Source organism: Hyperolius riggenbachi, chromosome 6 (assembly GCF_040937935.1).
Source record: "Hyperolius riggenbachi isolate aHypRig1 chromosome 6, aHypRig1.pri, whole genome shotgun sequence".
Classification (NCBI taxonomy): Eukaryota; Metazoa; Chordata; class Amphibia; order Anura; family Hyperoliidae; genus Hyperolius; species Hyperolius riggenbachi.
In genome coordinates this window covers 320,254,107-320,276,437 of record NC_090651.1, presented here as the reverse complement: position 1 = coordinate 320,276,437, position 22,331 = coordinate 320,254,107, and the positions used below count along the sequence as shown (strand labels likewise).

The 22,331-nt window shown below is 45.7% G+C and overlaps 1 protein-coding gene across 2 annotated transcripts in view; it reads left to right on the top strand.

Annotated features, from left to right (window-relative positions):
* RIC8A (RIC8 guanine nucleotide exchange factor A) overlaps positions 1–16,311 on the top strand; it is a 69,769-nt gene extending 53,458 nt beyond the window's left edge. For both annotated transcript variants that reach the window (XM_068241380.1, XM_068241381.1), the window contains 6 exons: positions 1,840–1,990; positions 3,658–3,753; positions 8,078–8,222; positions 8,364–8,508; positions 10,024–10,143; positions 14,519–16,311. In XM_068241380.1, the coding sequence (XP_068097481.1) occupies positions 1,840–1,990; positions 3,658–3,753; positions 8,078–8,222; positions 8,364–8,508; positions 10,024–10,143; positions 14,519–14,639 (778 nt within the window). In that variant the 3' untranslated portion in view covers positions 14,640–16,311. The remainder of the gene's footprint in view (positions 1–1,839; positions 1,991–3,657; positions 3,754–8,077; positions 8,223–8,363; positions 8,509–10,023; positions 10,144–14,518) is intronic.
* Positions 16,312–22,331: the final 6,020 nt, after the last annotated feature.

Sequence of the window (22,331 nt, the reverse complement as noted above, 5' to 3'; positions counted from 1 at the left end):
CCGTCTTTCCCTGAAAATAAGGCAGTGTCTTAATTTTTGCTCTAAAAGATGCGTTAGGGCTTATTTTCAGGGGATGTCTTATATTTCTATTAGGAAGTGTCTCTTAGTAGAACATTTCCTGTTCCTTTGTACTGTGATGTTCCCGGATTTAAAAGTATGCTACTGTACTAATCAGGCACCTGCCCTGTCTTCCCTGCACACAGCTGATAACCTTGCTGTGGTGCCCGATTGGCACTGCACCACTGTGTCCCCACTTACTGGCTGCCTCTTCCTCCTCTTTAACTTCTTATTTTCAGGGTAGGGCTTATATTTCAAGCATGCTGAAAATTCCAGCTAGTGCTTATGTTCAGGGTAAGTCTTATTTTAAGGGAAAGAGGGTAGTTCACGAATACAGATGGCCAGGGAGAAGCAAATAATTCTGGCTTACACTCCAGTTGTATGCAGCTTGGTTTTTCGGCCCAATCAACTTCACTTCCTGTCAATTTTGATTGGCCTGATTCCAAGCTGCATACAGTTTGCATAGAAGCTGGAATTCTTCGCATCTCATTCACCATCTGTGTAGAGTCGACCACGTATATGCCCAGTATTTGTATTCATAGGGCTGGTGTGTTCAGTGGTATTTGCTGCCTGGTGATATGGTGGCATGCATCTCTCCTCTGGGCTGTAAGCATACTTTCTCAGCTCACTATGATGACATCTCACTTACATAAGATCCTATGGTTGGGACAGCAATAGAGAAGGCACTGCATTCCTATAAAACCTGACACACACAAACTGCATAGGCTGTGTGATCAATAACCACAGCTAAGGCACTTATTCAGTCTAGTCCTAGAAAGGTCATGTGTTCAGATTTTAAAGAGCTGATGTGGCCAAACATCACAGTACAGAAACTGCTGTGGTCCTACAGTGTTGTGCTCTGCTCCTCAAAGCGGACCTATAGCTCCTCTCTGCTATAAAAGATAAGCAACAGCATAATAACCAAATTATTTCTTTCTACAGCTGTTACAAATTCTGCAATGTGTCTGTCTTGCTTTCATGGAAGCAGACATAGGGTTAACATCCTGTGTTTATAAATTAGCTGCTCTGCTGAGGCAGCCAGCTGACATAGCTGAGAGATCAAATCACAGATGAGGGGGATCTAGACAGGCTTAACTCTGTAAATACGTACAGGGTGCATTTCTCTGTTTTCTTCTGTCTTGTACAAGAGTTCAGGTCCACTTTGATTTCCACCAGAGGCACTGTATGCTATACAAGTATTTTGTATGCAACAGTTTGCTGCAGTGACTTTGTATTACTGAAGGTGTCCTTTTAAGAGACCAATAGCTTCAATGAGATGGTGATGCCATGTCTGCAATGCAGGAGACAATAATTTAAATTTACTGGGTTAAACCATGTGTGAAGGGGCTGTTACAGTCACGCCTCTGTTCATGTCATGGATTACTCCAACACTCTTGGTACTGACAGTGAGTAAAAGGGAGATGATTTTAGGGCTAATCCTCTATAATAAAATGCCTGTGTCTCTGCGTCGTGTGTGTGTGTCCCAAAGTGGCAGTGCGCAGGTGCAGATTGGTTAGAGCTCTGCGCGCGTCCCTGTTGTTGCTAGGGTAACAGGGACGCAGTGCGCAGAGCTGGGAATGTTGCTGCTGGGCAGGCTGCTGCGGCGGGTGTGCCCGCACGGAATGGTGACAGACCTAGCCCGTTTTAAGGTCACTTGGTTTTAATATAAAAGAATCAGAGAAGAGATGGGAAATTTTACACGTGCTTAGAAAGGCCACTTCTGATGATTGATAGTTGTCCTTTAAGTTAAGTGATTTTTTTTCTTTTTTTAACCCTGCACAGGCACACCGTAAACCTGCTGGTGAACCTTCCTCTTATGTGTCTCGATGTTCTGCTGACCCCTAAAGTGGAGCTTGGCTCTGTGGAGTACATGGGCATGAACATGGATACAGTGGAAGTCCTGTTACAGTTCTTGGACAGGAGGTTGGATAGGGTAAGTGTGGCAATATGCCTGATAGACATATAAACGTAGCTGTAGATCACGCTGGATTCCTTCTAGCAGGGGTGTTACTAGGTTACATGGCTCCCCCTCCCTGTGAAAACTTTGTTGGGGCCCCATGCTACAAAATCTCGAACCCTTGGGCCTGCATGGAAGCATCTTCACACAATGAAACTGGACAGAGCAGTTTATTCTGACAAGGTTGTTAAAGAGACTCCGTAACAAAAATTTCATCCGGTTTTCTTCCATCCTACAAGTTCCAAAATCTATTCTAATGTGTTCTGGCTTACTGCAGCACGTTCTACTATCACCGTCTCTGTAATAAATCAACTTATCTCTCTCTTGTCAGACTTGTCAGCCTGTGTCTGGAAGGCTGCCAAGTTCTTCAGTGTTGTGGTTCTGTGATGCATCTCCCCCCTCCAGCCCCCTCTGTGTGTTATTTAGATTAGTGCAGCTTCTCTCTGCTCTATTAACTTTTACAAGCTGGATAAATCGTCCTCTGAGCTGGCTGGGCTTTCACATACTGAGGAATTACATACAGGCAGAGCTGTCTGCACTCTGCAGGAAGAAACAGCCTGACACTTCAGTGGAAGATAGCTGCAGGGGGAAAGAAACACACAAATGATCTCTTGAGATTCAAAAGGAAGGCTGTATACAGCCTGCTTGTGTATGGATGTATTTTCTATGTGTGGACATACTGTACATCAACCTACTTCCTGTTTTGGTGGCCATTTTGTTTGTTTATAAACAAACTTTTTCAAACTGTTTTTAACCACTTTTAATGCGACGGGGAGCTGCGAAATTGTGACAGAGGGTAATAGGAGATGTCCCCTAACGCACTGGTATGTTTACTTTTGTGCGATTTTAACAATACAGATTCTCTTTAAAGTGAACCCTAGGTGAAAATAAACTGACTAATTAAACAATTGTATCTATCCTCCTTCTCCTAAAAATGACCATTTTGGATATCCCACAGTTTTTAAAGATTTTAAAATATAAAAAGTATATTTGATGTTTTTAAAATATATGAAGTCCTGACATTTTTTTTTTATTCTATCCCCTGCTGTCAGAAGTTCTCTTCCAGGCAAGAGATTTATGGCTGTAATTCCTGATCGGGGAGGTTTACGCGATAGTCCAACTAGGTTTTAACTTGAGAGAAACTGTCACTTGCTGACCTAAACTTTAACTCTTTCAGGCAAAAAAAGAAACAAAGGCGCACAGCCTAGTTATTTATATGTTTGGTTAAAATGGGCAAATAATTTGGGGCGTTTTCTTTAGCAACCTCCAGCTTCCTGCTGACATCCTTATCCCCAGTTAGGCTGAAGCTCTTGATAGGCTGTCTGTCAACAGGAAGGCGTGGTTTCAGCTGATAGCGCAATCCCTCTTCCCTTCATGCCCATGTAACTAGAGGAGTGTTTTGGAATTACATTTTATGAATTAGTACAATTTGAAATTTTACTTTTATTTTACAGAAACTCCAATGTCTTCACATTATTTTATGCATCATGTATTTTCAAATAACGTTTTACCAATCAATATAAAAACATTGTGCCTAATCTGAAATTTGAGCCTGTTACAAATTATATCTGACAACATTATTATTATTATTTATTTATATTTTTTTTTTGTGTGTGTGTGTTTTTTTTTTTTTTCTGGTCTAGGGTCACAAGTTACGAGAGACGCTGACTCCTGTCTTGAATCTTCTGACGGAAAGTTCACGTGTGCATCGCGAGACACGGAAGTTCCTCCGCGCAAAAGTAAGACATTAATCACTATTAACCCCATGCTCAGGGCCGGATTTGTACCGTTTTACTGCCCAAGGCCACTGTCACCAGCCCCCCTTAAGTATAGGTAGTAAGGTAACTCCCTCCCCCCTTCCCTCCCATATAATTAGCCAGATGACCCCTCCCTCTAGTACAGGTAGCCTGATGACTCCTCCCCCCCCTTTCCCTCCAGTATAGGTAGCCAGACGACTCAATTAAAAACTCCTCCAGCACCCCCTTTCAGTGTAGGTAGCCAGCTCACCTTCACACCACAGCAGCCATCAGTGTCACTCATTTCTCTGCTCGTGTCCAGCGCAGAAGCTTCCTCCTCCTCTCAGTCTCCAATGCTGTCTAAGTCCATAGCCGCCGGCCACAATGCAGAAGTGCAGAGAGAGCAAGGTGGCTGCTGGACAGGCAGCTGGCAGCAGAGTACCGTGGTCAGGCGCTCGCCTGATCTCCCTGTAATGCAGCATTTGCAAGCTTGCAAATGCTGCACCAGTTTAGACTGCTGCTTTGGTGCCCTTGCTCCTGTGGTGCCCTAGGCCATAGCCTCTGGGCCTTCACTTAAATCTGGTCCTGACCATGCTATTACTCAGAGGCACAACGACCTATAGTAGAATGTTGTAAATTGTTCAAGAGACTCAATTTTACATTCATTTTCCTGGTTTCAGCATCACTTCTTATATCTATATATTGCTGTATGTTGGTATATAACCCCTCCTAATAATGTTTAGCTTGGGCTTTTAGTTATTCAGCCTTCTGCCCCAGAGCACTCTTGGAGACCAGGGCCGTATGCAATTCACTTGTTCTCCTGAGTTTTCGCCTAGGAGATCATTTTTCATCTTTGATTTAAAATAACTTTCCAGGACTTTTCAACTAAAAAAGTAGGTGAAAAGGTACAATCAAAATTATTTTGAGTATTTTCTTGCTTTCTGTTGGCTTGAAAGGCATTTTATTGATAAATTTAAAAATATCACCTAGGAGAAAACTCAGGAGAAAAAAGGAATTGCATATGGGCCCAGGTGTTGTTTCTGCTCACTTCAAGACACACAACAAACATTCCGCAGTGATGCACCTGCCAGCAGTAAAGATGTCGCCGTATGTGATAAATTTAAGAATGTAAATCATGGTGCGGAAAGTTTTTTTTTTTTTTTTTTTTTTTTTTTTTTTACAATGGCCAAACAAATCCTAGCTAAATAATTAATTTATAAACTAATAATATTGTAAAATAAACATTTGAATTCATTTTCTGTAAGTTTGCTCTTTGACCTCCCTGCCGGTTATCCCGAGCTCAGCTCGGGGTAACCTGCCGCGGAGGATTCCTCAGGCCCTGCTGGGCCGATTTGCATAATTTGCTAGCTTTGCACTTTGCTAGCTGCGTGTAACTTACGATCGCCGCCGCTCCGCGCCGATTCGCCGCAACCCGCCGCATCAGAGGGTGCCCCCCCCCCCCGAGACCCGTGCGCTGCCTGGCCAATCAGTGCCAGGCAGCGTCGAGGGGTGGTTCGGGACTCCCTCTGACGTCACAGGGGGAAGCCCTCCTGGAAATACCGTTCAGAACGGGATTTCCGGATGGGTATATGCGCCGGCGGCGATCGGCGCATTCGGGGGGACGCCGCAGGGAGGGGGGAAGCATGTAGCTAGCGCTAGGCTAGCTACATGCTAAAAAAAAAAAAAATGCCAAAAAACACCCTCCCTGCCGTGCGCAGCAATTTTTTATAACGGCAGGGAGGTTAAAGTGGACCCAAATTAAAAATACAAGATTTCAGAAATAAAATCTATTCAAATTATAATAATAAATAGCAGCCTTTTTTTCAGCTGCATTATGACAAATATAAAATTATTTTACATTTATTGGAGGAACCCCTCCCTTCCTTTCATATTGCCGAGACAGAATCCGGCAGACTGGTGGAGGTGTCCGGCAATGGAGGAATTGCTAATGGCTGCCCCCAGTATAACCCTAGTTAAGCAAAGAGAAGGGTGAAAAGCATGCACTGAAATGCTCATAGGCTTGAAGGAGTGTTTATTTATGTTTGTATGTGTCAGAGTGGTGCAACTAAATATTTTGAATTAAAAAAATGTTTGGTTTGGGTCCGCTTTAAGTGAGCAATTATTTGCCTCCTAATTAAATTTTATTGCCATCATTTTTTCTTTTAGTGACTATCAGTCAATGTATTCACCTTAACCTTTTCGGGACCGGCCACCTACCCCCCCTTAAAGGGAACCTTAACTGAACGGGGGGTAAAGAGTTTTACTTACCTGGGGCTATTACCAGCCCCCTGCAGCAGTCCTGTGCCCTCGGCGCCGCTCTGGTATCCTCTGGTCCCCCGCTGTCACTTAGTTTCGTTTTTGACGACTCACCAGTCGCCGGCCGCCATGCGTATTATTGGACGCATTTACCAATGCAGTTAGCGCTATTGCGGACCGCAACGCGTACAAAAATACGCGTTGCCGCATATCTACGCGTGCGGAATGCGGCAAAGCGTATTTTTGTATGCGTTGCGGTCCGCAATAGCGCTAATTGCATTGGTGAATGCGTCCAATAATACGCATGGCGGCCGGCGACTGGTGAGTCGTCAAAAACGAAACTAAGTGACAGCGGGGGACCAGAGGATTCCAGAGCGGCGCCGAGGGCACAGGACTGCTGCAGGGGGCTGGTAATAGCCCAAGGTAAGTAAAACTCTTTACCCCCCGTTCAGTTAAGGTTCCCTTTAAGGACCAGGCATTTTGCGCGGGAAGGGGGTGCGCGCGTTTGGGGGGCTCAGGCGGCCGGATCCCGTGTGTGGCTGGCTGCTTTTGTTTCCCCCCATGGTGGCCTGGGCCCCCCTTCTGCCAGCAGCCTTCACTTACCTTCCAGGCTCCAGCGATGAGCCGCACGGGACCCTCTTCTCCTCCGGCATCTCCGTTCTGTCTGAAGATCAGTTCCGGGTCGCGGCTTGATGACGTCATCAAGCCGGGACCCGACGCTGACGTCAGATGGAGCGGAGATGCCGGCCAGAGCGGAGGGGGGTGCCGATCGTCGCTGGAACGGCAGGGAGGTGAGTGGATCCTCTTCTTTTCACCCCTGCCGCCGCAGCTGTCAAAGGGATCACTACGATCCGACGGTGATCGTAGTGATCACGTGATCAGCAGCCATACGCGATGGCTGCTGATCACTCGAGGGAGATGTCGGCTGTCATATGACAGCTTAATCTCCCCCTCCGGGTGCGCACGATCGCGTCGGGGGCGGAAACTGCGGGCCGGCGTAGATCCTACGCCGCATCAGGCTAGAACAGCCACAAGTGCGGCGTAGAATCTAATGCCGGTGGTCCCGAAAAGGTTAATCAGGATAGTTCTCTCTGATACAAGTTTAGAAACTTCTGTACTTGGACTTTATTTTTTCCTGGAATTACACTTTAACCACTTCACCCCCCCCCCCCCCCCCGTGCTAAATTTCTCCGTCCCTCTGCGCACCGCTTCAACCCCAGGGACGGAGAAAGGCGAACTTGTTTGTTTACTGGCTGGGAGTGGGCGGGGAACTCTCGCTCACACTCCAGCCAGCCCGCACAGCAGGGGACTAATTGGATGTTAGGAACAAGCGTTCCTAAATCCAATTAGCCTCGCCGATTGCGAGTAGAATGAAGATGGCTTCAAACAGAAGCCGTCTTCATTCAAAACAATGTAGGTAAACAAGCGTGCGCGCGCACACCCCGGCTCTGCAGTACTATGATTGGTTATGGGGACTCTCCAGTCCCCAATAACCAATCATAGTACATCAATACTAGAATGGAAGCAGCGCTGAAAGGTAAAAATCCGCTGGTGTTTCATGGGTAAAACCCCTCAGTTGTGAAATGGTTAAAGAGGAATTGTTATGAAAATAGCATAATGAATAAAATTGCTGATTGTTTACAATATTAATTAATAGATTATTTAGTCAGTCTTTGCCCATTGTAAAATCTTTCCTCTCCCTGATTTACATTCTGAAATGTATCACAGGTAGTAACCTCTTTAGTTCTACCAGGTGATCTGTATGTAATGTTCGTTACTGAGAGTTCTATGCACAGAGGGAGATACTGCTTGCTTGGCAGTTGGAAAACTCTGTTATTTTGCCACAATGCAACGAGGGTCGCAGACAGGAAACTGTCAGGACCTTAGTCATGACATCACACTGTGAGGGGTTTCATCACAATATCAGCCATACAGAACCCTCTGTTGTATTTGGGAAAATGTAGAGATTTATCATGGGAAAGGGGGTATCTGCTACTGACTGGGATGAAGTTCAATTCTTGGTTAAAGTTCCTCTTAAAGTCCCGACATTAATAAACCTTCCTTTATCCAGGTTCTGCCGCCGCTGAGGGATGTAAAGAACCGTCCGGAGGTGGGAAACACACTACGGAATAAGCTGGTCCGCCTCATGACACACGTAGACACAGACGTGAAGCACTGTGCGGCCGAATTCCTGTTTGTCCTTTGTAAAGAGAATGGTGAGTAATGCAACATCATCATTTGATGATGTAATGCTAGTTGGGAACTGCTTGGCGTGGGCACCAGTATTCAACATAGTAATGCAAGGTTGGCTTTTTCTTATAATGGCTGATTTACTGATTTCCATTTTTGGTTTGCAGTGTCCAGGTTTGTGAAATACACTGGATATGGCAATGCTGCTGGTCTACTTGCTGCCAGGGGGCTGCTAGCGGGGGGCCGTGGAGAAGGCCGGTACTCTGAGGATGAAGACTCAGATACAGAAGAGTACAGAGAAGCCAAACCCAAGTAAGTGGTTTTTAAAGTTGATGGATAAACCGCACTCATCCACTAGGGATGTGCTATGGGCAAGTCATATTGATAATGCAGGAGAAGATAAAGGGTCACATTATATATATATATATATATATATATATATATATATATATATATATATATATATATATATATATATATATATATATATATATATATATATATTCAGGACTTCATAAATAAATTGAAAAGTATCAATAGTTTATTTCTCCATAAGCAACAAATCATAAACGCGCATAACATCAATTAAAACCAAAAACCCTCTCCTAGAAAGTCAAAAAAATCCATATTGGTGTATTGATTATATTATTAGGGAGGATACCTGGCATTGCTGGTAAGTTAAAACAACACTGTGTTCAAATTAATACAGTACATTGTGTGTATTGAACCAGAGTTACATACTGTTTACATTCGCGTATAAGCCTAATTTTCAGCACAAAAAAATGTGCTGAAAAGTTACCCCCTGGTAGGATATTAAACTATGATATGATTAGATTGTGAGCTCCTCTAAGGACCGTCAAAAAAAGGGGAGGGGGGGATGCATAGGAGGAGGGGGGGGGATAAAAAGGTAGAGGCACAAGACATAGAGCCTGGTAGGAGAGGAGAAATGGCAGGAAGACCTCTCACCAGGACTGCAGTCATCACCAGTGCTATTTGGCTGGAACATAGCCACTAAAATCTGAAAAGAGGAAAGGGTCATGGGGAATGCAGTAGGGTGGGAGGGGGAGCTGGGAAAGGAGATAAGATTACCTGCAATCAAGCTAATCTAAATTGCTTGGAGCTTGCTTTTTCTGCTCGCTACAGAAGTCGTCTGTCAGCACCTGTATCACTATCTTCTGCATTAGCAGGCTGCCCTGCATTATTGATTACTCTGATCAGGATAAATAATCAATAGTCTAGGGCACTCTGGTATTACAGCAGCCATTGTACATGGCTACTAATGACAAGCAACTTCTGAAGCACTAAACACATCCTGCCACCTCTCCCTGCGAATGTCCCAGCTGCAGCACAGCAATCATTCTCTCTACTCACCCTGCTGCTCTGCACATTCACTCACTGCCGGCTGTGTGTAGAGAGAGAGGAGACACATTGCCCACAGAACAGGTAGGGGGAGGGTTTCTTCATCTAGTGCAGGAAGTAATACAGCCCCCTGCACTGCCTCCTGCTATTTTCCTGAATGTTGCCCAAACTATGAAAAAAGGTCCCAGGTGGAAGAATACAGTGACTGAGCACCACAGTGGCACACCTTACCATGGCTACACCCGGTGCTGTGAGCACATGCAGCCTTATGGTAGGTACGCCACTGATGCAATGCGTATTACATTGTTTGCACACTGTGCTCCCTGCGCACAGCAAAATTACCGAGGTTTAGAAAATATGGCCCTGTGTGTATTGGGAACAAGAATGGTTACCTCCACACAGGTAAATAAATTACAAGTAATACCAACAGTGGATGTAACAAATTTGTGTATTATTGTCTCTGTGCAGCATAAACCCGGTCACAGGACGTGTAGAGGAGAAACAGCCCAATCCTATGGATGGAATGACAGATGAACAGAAGGAATACGAGGCTATGAAGCTGGTCAGCATGTTTGACAAGTTATCCAGGTCAGTGATTTCTTCTTCAGGTGCAGAACTTATTGGCCCAAACTTTCTAAAACGCTATTAATAACTGTCACCTGGAAAGAGCATTCTGGGACATAGATATCATTAAGCTGCTGGGAGATTTGGGCGCAGGGTACCCTGCTCCTGCAAAATTCCCTGTGGCGTTACTATTCCCCCTCCAGGCCACCAAGGATAGTGGAGAATGATGTAATTCGGCTTCCAGCTATTGCAGGCGGCCGAATTACAGTGTTTTTATAGTAATTTGTGCTCGGTCTTTTGACGGCACCCAAATTACTCACTGAGCGCCGCTAAAGCTGTGCCCAAATCTCCTGCGCTGTTTTTGCAGCGCTCCATTCTGGGAGCCATCTTTGTACAGAAATGGTGCTTAGCAGCCTGTTCTGTTCTATGGAGAGAGGAGGATGAGCAATAGATGCCCCACTGCAGGGATATCAAAAGTCAAAACTGTAGAATTTTTTTTTTTTGTTTTTGTTTTTTGGGTAATTCAGATTTCCACTTTTTTTTCCCTGAAAGGTATTTTTGGAGGTTAAAATTCTAACAATTGTACATAACTTTGGGCTTACCAGCTACAGTATGTTCTCTAAAATAAAATCATTTCAATGAAAGGGTTGCTTTTGTTTTTAATTTTTTGAAGTCTGATTTCGAAGGAAAAAAATATTTGTTTTTAATAGAGGGGGAAGGAGTTAGAACCTCCTTTTTAAAAAATGTTTGTTTCTGTCCTGTGTCCACATCTGTGAGAACTTGCATCCCTTCCTCTACAGACAGGAAGTGAGGAAATCTCTGCGATGGTGACAGGGAGAGATAGCAACTGCTTTAATGTTTTTGCTAAATGAGGAAGACCTTGTTATCCACAACTAATTTGTGTTTGTTTCCCCCCACATATACGGTATTCCTGGGACTACCTGTTTTTATGTTTGTACAACAAAAGCAAATTCCCAGGAACAGTCAGTAAGGGATAATCTCTCTACTAACTCTCTACTGAAAAAGTGGCAGCTGACACTTTTCCCGTTGCACAAAACACCACTGATTAGCAGCCACCAATGTGCCAGTAGCAGTAACAGCCACTGATTAGCAACCACCACTGTGACAGCAGTAGTAAGAGCCACACCTAAGCAGTCACCACTGCGCCAGCAGTAGTAAGAACCACTGAATAGCAGCTGATGCTTTGCCAACAGTAGTAACAGCCACTGATTAACACCCACCACTATGCCAGCAGTGGCAGTAGCCGCTGTTTAGCAGCCACCACTATGCCAGCAGCAGTAACAGCCACTGCTTAGCAGCTGCCATTGTGCAGGTTCGAAAAGCTACCCAAGCAGCCCGACACAACGGCCACGGACAATGGGGCGCACCCCCCCCCCCCTACCTGTCCTGGGAGATGGCGGTGACGCACTGATTGCAGTCTGTGAGGAGGAAGTACTACGACACCTACGCAAGCTCGACCCTAGGAAAGCACCAGGCCTGGATGGCGTGACGTCGATGTGCCCAAGGACATGTGCAGACCAGCTGGCCCCTGTACTCACCTCCATATACAACAGATCTCTTATGGAGGGCAAGGTCCCCTCCTGCTTCAAGAGGTCCACGATTATCCCAGTCCCCAAAAATACGGGTAAATCTGACCTCAACAACTACAGACCAGTGGCCCTAACCCCCACCATCATGAAGATCTTTGAACGGTTGGTCCTTGCCTCCTTGAAGCACTCTACTAACACCCTCCTTGACTCGCATCAATTCGCCTACAGGGCAAACCGGTCGTTGGAGGACGCCACCAACATCAGCCTGGCGTACATTACGGAGCACCTCGACAGGCCCAACTCCTACGCCAGACTACTGTTCTTGGACTTCAGTTCCGCCTTCAACACCATCCGCCCTGACATCCTGCTGGCCAACCCTCTGCAGGTGGATCGGGGACTTCCTTCTCAACAGAACGCAGAGGGTCAAGCTAGGTAATTGCTACTCCAAGGTGAGAACTACTAACATAGGCGCTCCGCAAGGATGTGTCCTGTCCCCGCTACTGTTCTCCTTGTACACCAACAACTGCACCTCAACTGTTGACTCTGTCAAGGTCATCAAGTTTGTGGATGACACCACAATCATTGGACTCATCAGTGGTAACAATGAAGATGCCTACCGCAGCGAGATAGATAGGATCTGCAACTGGTGCACAGACAACAACCTAGTCCTCAACGCAGCAAAGACAGTGGAACTGGTTGTGGACTTCAGGAGACGCCCACCCCCTCTCCACCCTATTCTCATAAGGGATACCGAAGTCTCCAGGGTCCCCTGCGTTCGGTTCCTCGGCACAACCATCACCAAGGACCTAAAATGGGGGGGAGAACACCTCCATTACCCAGAAAAAGGCTCCGCAGAGGTTATTCTTCTTGCGCCAACTGAAAAAATTTGGCATTCCACGCGAGCTGCTTAGGAGCTTCTACACTGCCACCGTGGAGTCCATCCTTTGCTCATCTATCATCGTCTGGTACGCAGGGGCATCTGCTAGCGACAAATACAAACTCCACCGGGTAATCAGCTCTGCAGAAAAGATCATCTGGCTGCCACTGCCACCCCTCGATCTCCTCCACACGGCCAGAATGAGGACGAGGGCCATCAAGATCTCGTCCGACCCCTCCCACCCGGGCTGTCTGTTCTTCAAGCTCCTTCCACTGGGCCGCCGCTACAGGGCTGTCCCCACCAGAACCTCCAGACGCCAGAGTACCTTCTTCCCCCAGGCGGTACTCCAACTGATCTCGAACCTCACATGACAACTTGTGTTTCTGTTCCTTCTGCATATAACCCCCGCTTGACTGTATGCCCCTCACAGTGTTCTTGTTTATGTAGCCCTCACTACGCCATATGTATGCAAGTCTATGTATGTATGTATGTACAAATGCCGTGCCATGTGCTCCAAAAACAATTCCGGGTATGTCTTTGGCATACTTGGCGAATAAAGCTGATTCTGATTCTGTGCCAGCAGCAGTTTTCCACACAGATCTGAACATTTGGTGAGAGTGGCAGTCTGCAAAATGTAATTTTGCTAGGTTTACCCCCTAGTAGTCTCAAGAATGCTGATATGGCCCTTGGTCTAAAAAGTTTAAACACCTCTGCACTAGGCTTTCTGCCGCACGGAAAATGCATACCTGTCCCGTGGAAATCCGATGCCACTGTCCCCACTCCCCCTGAAGACCAGGAAGCAAAGGGCTTCCTGTTGGTTTGCAAAAGAACTAATAAGAATGTGCCTGTGACAGAAAAAATTCTCATTGGTTCATGTGGAAAAATGAGAATCCTTCCTGTTGCTAGATAGGATTCACAACAGGAGAGACCCCATGCTTCTTGTCTCCCAGCAAGCAGAGCAGGGACGGCGTGGACTACAGGAATGGCAGCGGAAGTACCAGTGGTCGGGTGGCAATGCAAACACAATGGCCAGTGCACCATTTACACATACACTGTGTTTGTGGTGTAGTGTGAACCTGGCCTTCTTTATCAAGATGTTAGAACACTCAACTTATACATATAAAAAGGAGATACAGAGACCTTTTTTGCACATTTAAATGTACCTCCTTTAGTTCTTCAGTTTACATAAGCTGCATGTTCTAACATCTTGTCAGAATACAGGAATTCTGAAGAAGGCTTATTCACCGAAAGCTTACTCGTTTTCTGTAAAGTTAGCCTATAAATGTTCTCATCCTTCAAGACTTCTTGCAGGCGCTCTGGGCCATAACAATAGACCCTGCAAGGAATGCAGCCGCAAGGGGGATCAGAAGCCACAGGGGGCCCCGTAGGGGGAGAAGTTTCTTTTCCCTGTCCTGAGAGACTGACAACTAAGGGCATAGAGAGTAAAAACTTTCTGCTCTCTGCACAATTGTTCTAATGACTGCATCTGCTCAGCCACTGATAAGGAATCATACAAAGATGTGTACACAGTCCCTATTCAGTGTGCAGCAGGCTTTTGTGCCTAGCCCCCAACCTCTCCACCCCTTTCCCAAGTGCTCTGTACTGTAGTGATGCTGGAGGAGTCTGCAGATGGACAGATTGTAATAAGCTGAGGTCCGGAGAACACACGTCTCTCGGTTTTCTGCACACCATGTGTGTCTATATGTGTGTCTATATGTGTGAAATGATGCATGTTTTATCACAGGAGCTAATGTAATTGATGGAGAAAATGCCTGCAGTGCTTCATTGCTATCCGTTTTTATCTGCACGGGGAAAACGCAGTCAAGTGTGCACTAGCTAATTGAATAACATTGGTTCTCAGTTTACATGTGCAGAAAGTGAGGTGGGGGGGAGGGGGCCCCATCCAAAGTTTCTGATGTTGATACTAACTGTATATATTAATCTGAGCTTTTTTTTTTTATTGGTTCAACAGGGAACAGATAATTCAGCCAATGGGAGTGACGTCTGATGGGCGGTTGGAACCTCTCGATGAAGCTGCTCAGAGGATGCTCCAGCAGCAGGAGTCTTCTGACCTGGAGACTGACTCGGACTAAAACAATCAGTCAGAGGAGAGGACCATCAAGAATCAGAACCAGGCAGAGGCCGAGTGGGAGAAAGAACTACGAACAGTTATCCAAACACTATAAGCTACAAAGGATATTAGATTATTGTAGATGCATCTCTGAGATCTCGGCTGTAGATTGCTCACTGGGACACGTTTGTAGTGTTGCTTGTTCTTCTAGCGCCTTCAGCTGTTGCTGAGGGAACAGGTGGGAAATTCCAGCAGCCGGAAGGATTAGCCTGTGAGTTTCCACCTCTGGCCTGGCTGTCTGCCTCCAGATTGCAAGCAGCCCAATGTCCTTCTGAGGAAGTAGGCACAATACACACTCTAGCCAGTAGGGGGCACTGTTACAGTACGGTCAATGAGCTTTCTTTGCACACTTTCTTATAAAGATGGAGGGAGATAATGTGATGGAAAGATTCAGGACAATACAGATGTGGCCGTAGGAGTGTCCAGTTTGATTTCAAGGTCATGGTCCCTTACCTTACACTTGCGGCACTCACAGCTTATTGCAGATGAGGCAAGTTGTATTTTTCAATGTAGATTAAAAAAATACCAGGAACTATTTTACAAGTTAAAGTTACCCATTTACGAGTCATGAACAGCCCAATCCCTCTAGTGATCAATTACTCCTTGATTGTAAACCGATGTTGTGTCGGCAGAATATTGATTGACTGTTAATCGGAACAGAACTGATATAATGCAAAGCAATAGGATCCGTTCGCCCTACTCCATTCGAAAAGGATGCGTTCTAAATGCACGTTTGGGTCCTGCACGATTTCTCCAGATTGGCCGGACAAAGTAGATGATGGTGGTGGAGGCTGACAGAATTAATGCTAGATTGATGCTGTCTAGGCTTCCATCCACGTTTCACAAAATACCTGCCGCCATCCATCCAGGTCCTCAGCCGCTGCTGCTGCTGTCATCGAAACGCTGGTATAAGCTGGAGCATCAGGTTCCCATTGTTTTGCAATAGACCAATGGTAATTGCCCCTCCACAGGGAGGAATCTCAATGATTCACTGAGTAGTGGACCAATGAAATTCTTCCTGGTGCTCATGGAGGATTTCTATTGGTCTTTTGCTAACCAATGGGAGCCTGAGGCTTCTGCTGGGACTCTGACATTGGAATACCAGCATTTCTAGCATGCAGAGGACGTGACAAGCTGCAGCGGCGGTGGAGGAATGCAATGGCGACAGGTAGCAAGCAAGTGGTGATGCGGAAACGGAACAGATGAAACACTAATGCCATTGTGCAAAACTAATCCATTTAAATGGAAAGCGGATCAGTTTTTCATCCAATAAAGTGTGAATCCAGCCTAAAACGTCCACTTAGGGTATCCTAAAAAATGGTACACCTGTTGCATTCCAATTTGATTGGCCAATCAAACAAGTGATCAGGTGCTTTGCGGATGCTTGGCTGGTCAGTTTCCAAGATCATTTACATGTTAACGCCCCTATCCCATGCATGAGGTAAACAATGCAGACAGTAAAACCTGTTCTTCATGACAGGCAGGGATTGCCTGTCCTGGATAACTGTACTTGCCGCTTGCTTGAGGGTTCGGAGCCATTGATCAAGATTTTCCATCTGGTCCGATTGTAATTTCAATTGCTTTTTTTTTTCTTTCTGAAAATCTACTGAAATTAAAATCGATGCTGCCTGTTGTGCTATAGTGTCCCAGAAGATTTGATTGAAGATTGTGGTGTGTGTGTGTGTGGCTTGCTGGAGGATGAAGGCCACACAGCTTGCACCTTGAAAAACAAGTCAGCAGTAGCAGCTCCTTTTTAGAGGCGGTCAATGTTGAACAGTGATTATATGCGGTTTGGAATTGGCCCATTCAAAATCCACCAGAAGTGCCTTTGATTGGTCCAATTTTAAGCCAAATACAGTCTGTATGAAATTGGCATGCAAGCCGCAGTTACCTCCATCTTATTGATCAGCTCTGCTCCATAATTCTTATTTCTCACTGGTTCAAGTTAAAGGAAACCTAAACTGAAATAAAGGTGGCTAGTTTAAGTTACCAGGGGCTTCCTCCAGCCTTTTCTAATCCTCCTGGTCCCTTGCTGTCTTTCCGCTCTTTTCCATTCAGCAGCTGTGCTCTTCTGAATGTGTGGCTGAAAACATTCAACGCTTACGTATTTTATAAAAATTGCTGCTGTGCATGGCCAGAACCATACACAGGACCGGCTTAACCAGCACGGGAGCACTGGGGCAAAGGTACAGTGGGGGACCTCCCCACTAGCAACGTCAGCCCCCAGGCCCTCCCCAGAGTCAGCTGCTGCGCTTTTACAACAAGAAAGAGGGGCTTCATCCACCAAATGCCACTCATATCCGCTTACCACCTCTCGTCTACAACATGCAGCTTTTAGCCTCTGCTGTCTCCCAGAACTGGCTGCGTATACGTCCGGCAATTCACTGGCGTGGTGCATGTCGCAGCTCCTGTCCGCCCGGACTAACGCAACACGCCGCTGCCATTTGTGGGAGCGGAGTCATTTGCCTTTTGTCAGGACAGTTGTGGGGTCTGGCGGCACGGGAGGGGCGTTGGGGGTTTCGGGACATTTGACCTCTGCCTCAATGGAAGGACTATACATGGGCAGCAGACCGCAACTGGGCAAGTCAGCCAGCTTTCCAACTACAGGGGACTGGAAGAAGCCCCATATAGGCTTAACTGGCCACTTTTATTTCCCTTTTGGTTTCCCTGAAATTAGTTAAAATGCCCCTAAATCTATCCATGCTATTTGTAGTGGGCAGAGGGAGAATGAGATGGACAGTGTGGTTGCCCGGGTAACCAGTCTGCTTCAGACACATTGGCCTCAATTCATTAAGATCATGCTGGAGATAAGGCAAGAGAAAACTTGCCACCACACAGCGAGAGAGTTATCTTTTCCTGCTGTGAACCTTGTTACATTGTGGGAAATAGCGGTTTACAGCTGTTTCCAACTGCCAAAAAAGCATACAGCAGCTACATCACTTGCCAGCAGTAAAAATGTCACCATGTGATAAATGCCAGAATATAAATCAGGGATTTAAAGATTTTACAATGGGCAAACACTGACTAAATCATTTATACAAAATTATTGTAAAAATGAAGCACTTTTTTTTTATTACATTATTTTCACTGGAGTTTCTTTTTAAGTTACCTCCTCTGTAGTTATTTTCACATGCAGTTAATTAACAGCCTGTCTTTAACTTTAGAATTCTGAAGTTATTTTAAAGGTGCCCATACACTGAGCCGATGATCAATCGCAAATTGATTGACCAATCGATCGATTTGCAGCCAATTTCGATTGATTTCAATCGATCTGACATGCTGGAAAATCTAGGTCGATCTGTTGAGATGGCTCATCATTTTGCATTGGACCTAACGGAAATCTGATGGCAAAAAAAATGCCATCAGATCGATTTTCAATAGATTTCATACTGAAATCTATTAGAAATCTGTTCCTAGTAAAAAAATTGTTCCTAAACACATCAGATAGATTAGCAGCAGATAGATCATCAGATAGATCGCTGATCTAACGAGTGTATGGCCTGCTTGTGAATTGAAACGTTAACTTAAAGGTATACTGTAGGGGGGTCGGAGGAAAATGAGCTGAACTTACCCGGGGCTTCTAATGGTCCCCCGCAGACATCCTGTGTTGGCGCAGCCACTCACCGATGCTCCGGCCCCGCCTCCAGTTCACTTCTGGAATTTCTGACTTTAAAGTCAGAAAACCACTGCGCCTGCACGCCCGTGTCCTCGCTCCCGCTGATGTCACCAGGAGTGTACTGCGCAGACACAGACCATACTAGGCCTGCACTGTGCGCTCTTGATGACATCAGCGGGATCGAGGACACGGCAACGCAGGCGCAGTGGTTTTCAGACTTTAAAGTCTGAAATTCCAGAAGTGAACCGGAGGCGGGGCCGGAGCATCGGTGAGTGGCTGCGCCAACACAGGATGACTGCGGGGACCGTTAGAAGCCCCGGGTAAGTTCAACTGATTTTCCCCCGACCCCCCTACAGTGTCCCTTTAAAGACAGAAGAGTTAACTTTAGGTTTGCCTGAGGTAATGTTTCCTGAATACTACATGCCTAATCACCATGGTGATAACTCTAGAATTGTTCTTAAAGACAGGCGATAAGCTTAGTGAATTGAGGCCATTGGTATATAAGGCTGTGGGACGGAACGAGAGTATAACAACCAAAAGAAGCTCATTACTAGACTGATATGAAGACACTGGGAAGCCAGGGAACATTCTGATCACGCTGGATGTACATTTAGGAACTTTATTAAATGTCTGTGAAGGATTAGTCATGTTATATGGTATATTATTATTATACTGTTTTTTGTTTAGATTAGCTCTGAAAGGCGAGCGCTCTGATAAAGAAACAGGACAATCTCACAATATTGAAGATGATTTAAACACTGGAGATTATGATGTAGTGTATTATCTATTTTATAAAACAGCAGAAATTTCAATCTTCTCATGCGTGTGTTTGTCATGAAGAACAGGGAACAGCAGAAGAATCTGCATCATCATTTGTTTGGGATCGGCAAATCACAGCTTCAAGTGGTTGATCCTTTTGATCATCAGTTGTGATCATGTTTAAAGAGAATCTGTATTGTTAAAATCGCTCAAAAGTAAACATACCAGTGCGTTAGGGGACATCTCCTATTACCCTCTGACACAATTTCGCCGCTCCTCGCCGCATTAAAAGTGGTTAAAAACAGTTTTAAAAAGTTTGTTTGTAAACAAACAAAATGGCCACCAAAACAGGAAGTAGGTTGATGTACAGTATGTCCACACATAGAAAAATACATCCATACACAAGCAGGCTGTATACAGCATTCCTTTTGAATCTCAAGAGATCATTTGTGTGTTTCTTCCCCCCTGCAGTTCTCATGCACGGAAGTTTCAGGCTGCTCTTTTCTTCCTGCAAACAGCTTTGCCCTTGTTTGTAATTCCTCAGTATGTGAAAGCCCAACCAGCTCAGAGGACGATTTATCCAGCTTGTAAAAGATAAGAGAGAAGAGAGAAGCTGCTCTAATCTAAATATCACACAGGCAGTGTGCAGAGAGGGGCCTGAAAGGTGGAGTTCATAGCAGAACCACAACACTGAAGAACTTGGCAGCCTTCCAGACACAGGCCGACAAGTCTGACAGGGGAAAGATACATTGATTTATTATAGAGACTGTTATAGTAGAAAGTGCTGCAGTAAGCTAGAACACATTAGAATAGCTTTTGGAACTTGTAGGATGATAAAAAACAGGATGCAATTTTTGTTACGGAGTCTCTTTAAGTGATTTGCTAACCTTAACTCTCCCCTTCCTAATTTGCATGCTAGAATGTTTCTCTCTAAAGGTACGTACACACGTCTGATATTTCTGAACGACTTAGTTCAAACCGGTCGTTTGAACGACAGTTTGGCGTGTGTGCGGACGATTGTGAAGGCCCATACACACGTCTGATTTTCGCAAACGACCCGTCGTTTGGACGTCCAAACGACCGGTCGTGTGTACAGTCTCGTTTAGCTGATAAGACTGGACTTGTGCGATCCGCCATCTATCTGCCTCAAAAACAAACCGTGTATTCCCAGCATAACAGCTAGTATGTTGTCTGGAGCTTACAGGAACAGGAAGTCTGCTTCATTTCCTGCTATAGGCCCTTTTGTTTACAGGACGTTATATATATTTTTTTTTCTTAAGGAAAAAAAAAGCAAGCAGAGAAAATTGCTACTGACATAGATTTATGACAGAAATTTGTGTATGGCCCGCAGTCTTGCCTTAATGGCGTTTTAATGATGTTGCAAAACAACTGGAATGTCTAATTTTGCCTTTTGGATTGGAGGAAAGTTGTGCGGCGTCAGCTCGATACGCTGTTCATTAATTCTCAGCCCTGGGGCCTGGGAGCAGTCTTGTTCGACAATATTGCCTATGATTTCCAGCGTATGGGAGGAGGATTCGTGCGCAGCGATGGTGCGTCCTCCTGAGGGATGAAAACAGTTTCACTTCAGTAATTTCATGCTGTCACTGAGCGCTCCCTAAAGGTCACCCGTGATTGAAACTGCCTGAACCTGCCGTGACAATGTGCAGCGTCACCAAAACAGCCAGAGCTTCTCCTTCATTATGACTCCATTATTTACCAGTGCCTGGAGAGCAGGTGGGCCTGATCCAGTCACAGGCTCGGCCTCTGTTCTTATGGCTGCAGGCCAAGTGTTTGATCTCCTCACAACATAGGCAAAAAATCATTAGGTTTGAAAGAAACCTGAAGTGTTAGGACTGTGGAGGCCCCCATCTTTATTCCCTTTAGGGCTAGGTTCGCGATGGGATGTTGCAGATCTGTGTTATAAAATTTTATAACGCAGCTTACCGCACTGCAATAAAATGTCTATGCAACGTTCACCGTGTGACGTTAGCGTGGCATTGTAACTTGTAGCGTTATGGCAACGCACTGCTGCAGTGTGTCACCTCAAACCATACATGTCAAACTCCGGCCCGCATGCCACATCTGGCCCTCAGAGGAGCCATTAAATTTGGCCCTCAAGTGGTTTCCCCACTTTGCATTCTGTTTGGCCCACTCTAGACCACCAGGAAACTATATTCGGGGTGAAGCCCTAGATCACCAGGAAAGCCATATGGGGGAGGTAGGGGTAAGCGCTAAACACTAGGGAATTGTATAGGGGAGGGTGTTGACCACTAGACACCAGGGAACTGTATAGGGGAGGGAGGAGGACCACTAGACACTAGGGATCTGCCTAGGGGTTGAAGGGGGGCCATTAGAGACCAGGGAACTTTATAAGGTGGCCAGTAGACATTGAGGTTGGCTTGCGACTAGGTCTCATTGTTCAATTTCGGCCCACTTTGTATTTGAGTTTGACACCCCTGCTCTATACGCACACGTTACCAGGTGCAGGAAAGAATACTTTAATCGATTGTATGCTTTACTGTACCTACCTAATGCATCACGTTAATCTGCGTTACCACCTTTTTGCTTTGCAACTTTAAAACACAAAATGTCCCACTGTGAACCTAGCCTCAAGGACAACTATAACAAGAGGGTTATGGAGGTTGCCATATTTATTTTTTATTTTTTTTAAGCAATACCAGTTGCCTAGCTATCCTGCTGATCCCCTGTAATGACTTTTAGCCATACACCCTGACAAAGCATGCAGCACATCAGGAGTTTCTGACATTGTCAGATTTGACAAAATTAGCTACATGCTTGTTTCTGGTGTGATTCAGACACTACTGCCGCCAAATAGACCAGCAGAACTGCCAGGCAACTGGTATTGTTTAAAAGAAAACAAATATGGCAGCCTCTATGTTCTTCTCACTTCAGTTGTCCCTTTTAACCACTTGAGGACCGCAGTGTTAACCCCCCTAGTGACCAGGCCATTTTTAGTTAAATAGGCCACTGCAGCTTTAAGGCCAAGCTGCAGGGCCGTACAACTCCGCACACAAGTGATCCCCCCCCTCCTTTTCTCCCCACCAACAGAGCTCTCTGTTGGTGGGGTCTGATCGCTTCAGCCTATCACAGCGGATCGCTTCCCTGTGCCCCAGCTGTGTCACACGGCTGTCCCCAGTACAGTGCTGCTGCGCATCGCAGCGCTGCAGCGCTGTACAAAGTAATTAGACAGCGGTTTCGCTGTCTAAGTCTCCCGAGCGGCACTTGCCGCTCGGAGACTGAAGGCAGGGCGGAGCTCCG